Here is a 2,306-nt window from a genome sequence, read left to right as displayed (position 1 = left end):
TTCTATAGAAGAAGCCTATTTTTATTCTCAGCTTGTTAACTATACTGAACAAAAATGTATATGCAACATGTAAAGTGTTTGTCCCATGTTCCATGAGCTGAAATAGAAGATCCCAAAAATGTTCCATACGCACAGAAAAGCTTATTTTTCTCAAATTTGGTGCACAATTTTGTTTACATCCCTGTGAGTAAGCATTTCTCCGATCCGATAATTGATCCACCTGACAGGTGTGGAAGAAGCTGGTTAACAACATGATTATTACACAGGTGCAACTTGTGCTTGAGATAATAAAAGGCCACTCTAAAGTGTGCGGTTTTGTCACAGATGCCTGAAGTTTTGAGGGAGAATGCAATTAGCATGCTGACTGCAGGAATGTCCACCAGAGCTGTTGCCAGATAATTGTATGTTAATTTCTCTACCATAAGCCGCCTCTAACATCCTTTTATAAAATTTGGCAGTATGTCCAACTGGCCTCAAAACTGAAGACCACGTGTAACCACACCAGCCCAGGACCTCCACGTTTGGCTTCTTCACCAACGGGATCATCTGAGACCAGACACCCAGACAGCTGATGAAACTGAGGAGTATAAGGGCATAAGCCCACCCACAAAGCCCTTTTGTGGGAAAAAAACAAATTCTGATTGGCTGGGCCTGGCTCCCCAGTGGATGAACCTGGCTCAGAAGTGGGTGGGCTTATGCCCTCCCAGGCCCACCCATGGCTGAGTCCCTGCCCAGGCAAGTGAAATCCATAGATTAGAGCCTAATTTATTTAATTTATTTTTCAGTTGACTGATTTCCTCATATGAACTAACTCAGTAAAATTGTTGAAATTGTTGCATGTTGCTTTTATATTTTTGTTCAGTATAACTCATCAATATGCTTTTTAAAAGACAGCTTTTCATCTATCAGATGCCCAGATATTTGTAAGCACGGACACGATCAATATGGAAACCATCCAAAGTAGATTATGCTTAGATCATCAGACTTACTTTTATTCACTCCAGGGAATAACATAAACTTAGTTTTACCTGCACTCAGTAGTAATTTCAGGTCAATAAAGTTTTTATGTTATACAATGAAGGCAGACTGTAGTTCAGATAGAGCCTGGTCAACCGTGGGGGCAATAGCATACATAACAGTATCATCGGCATACAAGTGCAGGTTACAATTCTTTTTACAGACAAGTAGATATTGTTAATGTAAACTGTAAAAAGTACAGGACCCGGAATCGACCCTTACGGGACACCTTTCATAATATCCAGGAAGCCTGATTTAACACCATCAGCAGATATACATTGAGTTCTGTCTGTCAAGAAAGTGTTAAACTAGTTACATGCAGCCTGGTCTAGGACAAATTGAGGAAATCCTCTGAATTAGCAGTGAGTGATCAACAATATCGAAAGCCTTTGACAGGTCAATGAAGAGGACAGCACAATGTTGACTTTTATCCATACACTTAATCACATAATTTACAACTAGGGATGCCTCTCTAAAGCCTCTGACATTATATTGTGTAGAAAAACTCTATTATCAATATGATCACATTTTAAAAACAGGTAAACTCAGTTACTTGAGAACGTAACGGTTAAGGGTAACACTTGATCAGTAACATGTCAGCTAACTATTTACTAACCTGAATAAGCCTTATCCTAACCTTAAACGTACCTCTTACCCTAACCCTTAGTCTTAACCTAACCCTAACAGTAACCTTAGCATGCAGTTACTTATCAACAGATAGTTTGTTGATAATATGACCACATGTAGAGCTACTTACCAAATAATCCTTTCAGGGGAGCCACGATACAGAGGGCCTTGCCCATTTTCAGCCTGGTCCTACTAAGGAGACTAGAGGAGAGGAGAGGTCTAAGGCTCCGGGTCCCTGGTGCTTTGTCCAAGGTAATCTGTCCCCAATGACTCTGTGGTAGAGCTAGCAAAACAGACAAGGTAATATGTAAACCTTAGGAGTGCTAGAGACAGTGGTCTGTGTCCGTGTGTGAGAGAGCAAAGGGGGAGCAGACTGACAAGGAAGCCAGTGAGTGAGTTTCTGTTTCTGCCCCTGTGATGTCATGTCCACATGAGTATTGAACACACGTCAGCTCACACAGATTGATAACATACATGTCATTTTGAGAACACAAGACATTGTCAGTGGCTCAAATATTAAAAACTTTTCTCCCCCAATATAACTTTTTCACCCTCTTGATATACTTCTATTAATTGATTCATGCTTAAAGCAGCAATCAGCAGTTGAAACAATAACAACGTGTTCTCCCTGCCCCTGTTTCAGGGAAAAGCTGAGGGATGTG

General features: G+C 40.6%; 1 protein-coding gene across 1 annotated transcript in view; it reads right to left on the bottom strand.

The window, feature by feature from the left end:
- The window catches only part of LOC112244873 (transmembrane immune signaling adaptor TYROBP), a 6,907-nt gene extending 4,845 nt beyond the window's left edge, over nucleotides 1-2,062 (bottom strand). The window contains exon 1 of the mRNA XM_042309606.1: nucleotides 1,775-2,062. Within this exon, the coding sequence (XP_042165540.1) occupies nucleotides 1,775-1,820 (46 nt within the window). The 5' untranslated portion in view covers nucleotides 1,821-2,062. The remainder of the gene's footprint in view (nucleotides 1-1,774) is intronic.
- Nucleotides 2,063-2,306: the final 244 nt, after the last annotated feature.

The sequence above is a fragment of the Oncorhynchus tshawytscha genome, linkage group LG03, assembly GCF_018296145.1.
Source record: "Oncorhynchus tshawytscha isolate Ot180627B linkage group LG03, Otsh_v2.0, whole genome shotgun sequence".
In the NCBI taxonomy this organism is placed as follows: Eukaryota; Metazoa; Chordata; class Actinopteri; order Salmoniformes; family Salmonidae; genus Oncorhynchus; species Oncorhynchus tshawytscha.
Note: the sequence above shows the minus strand (reverse complement) of the source record. Positions and strands in the feature narration are given on the sequence as shown.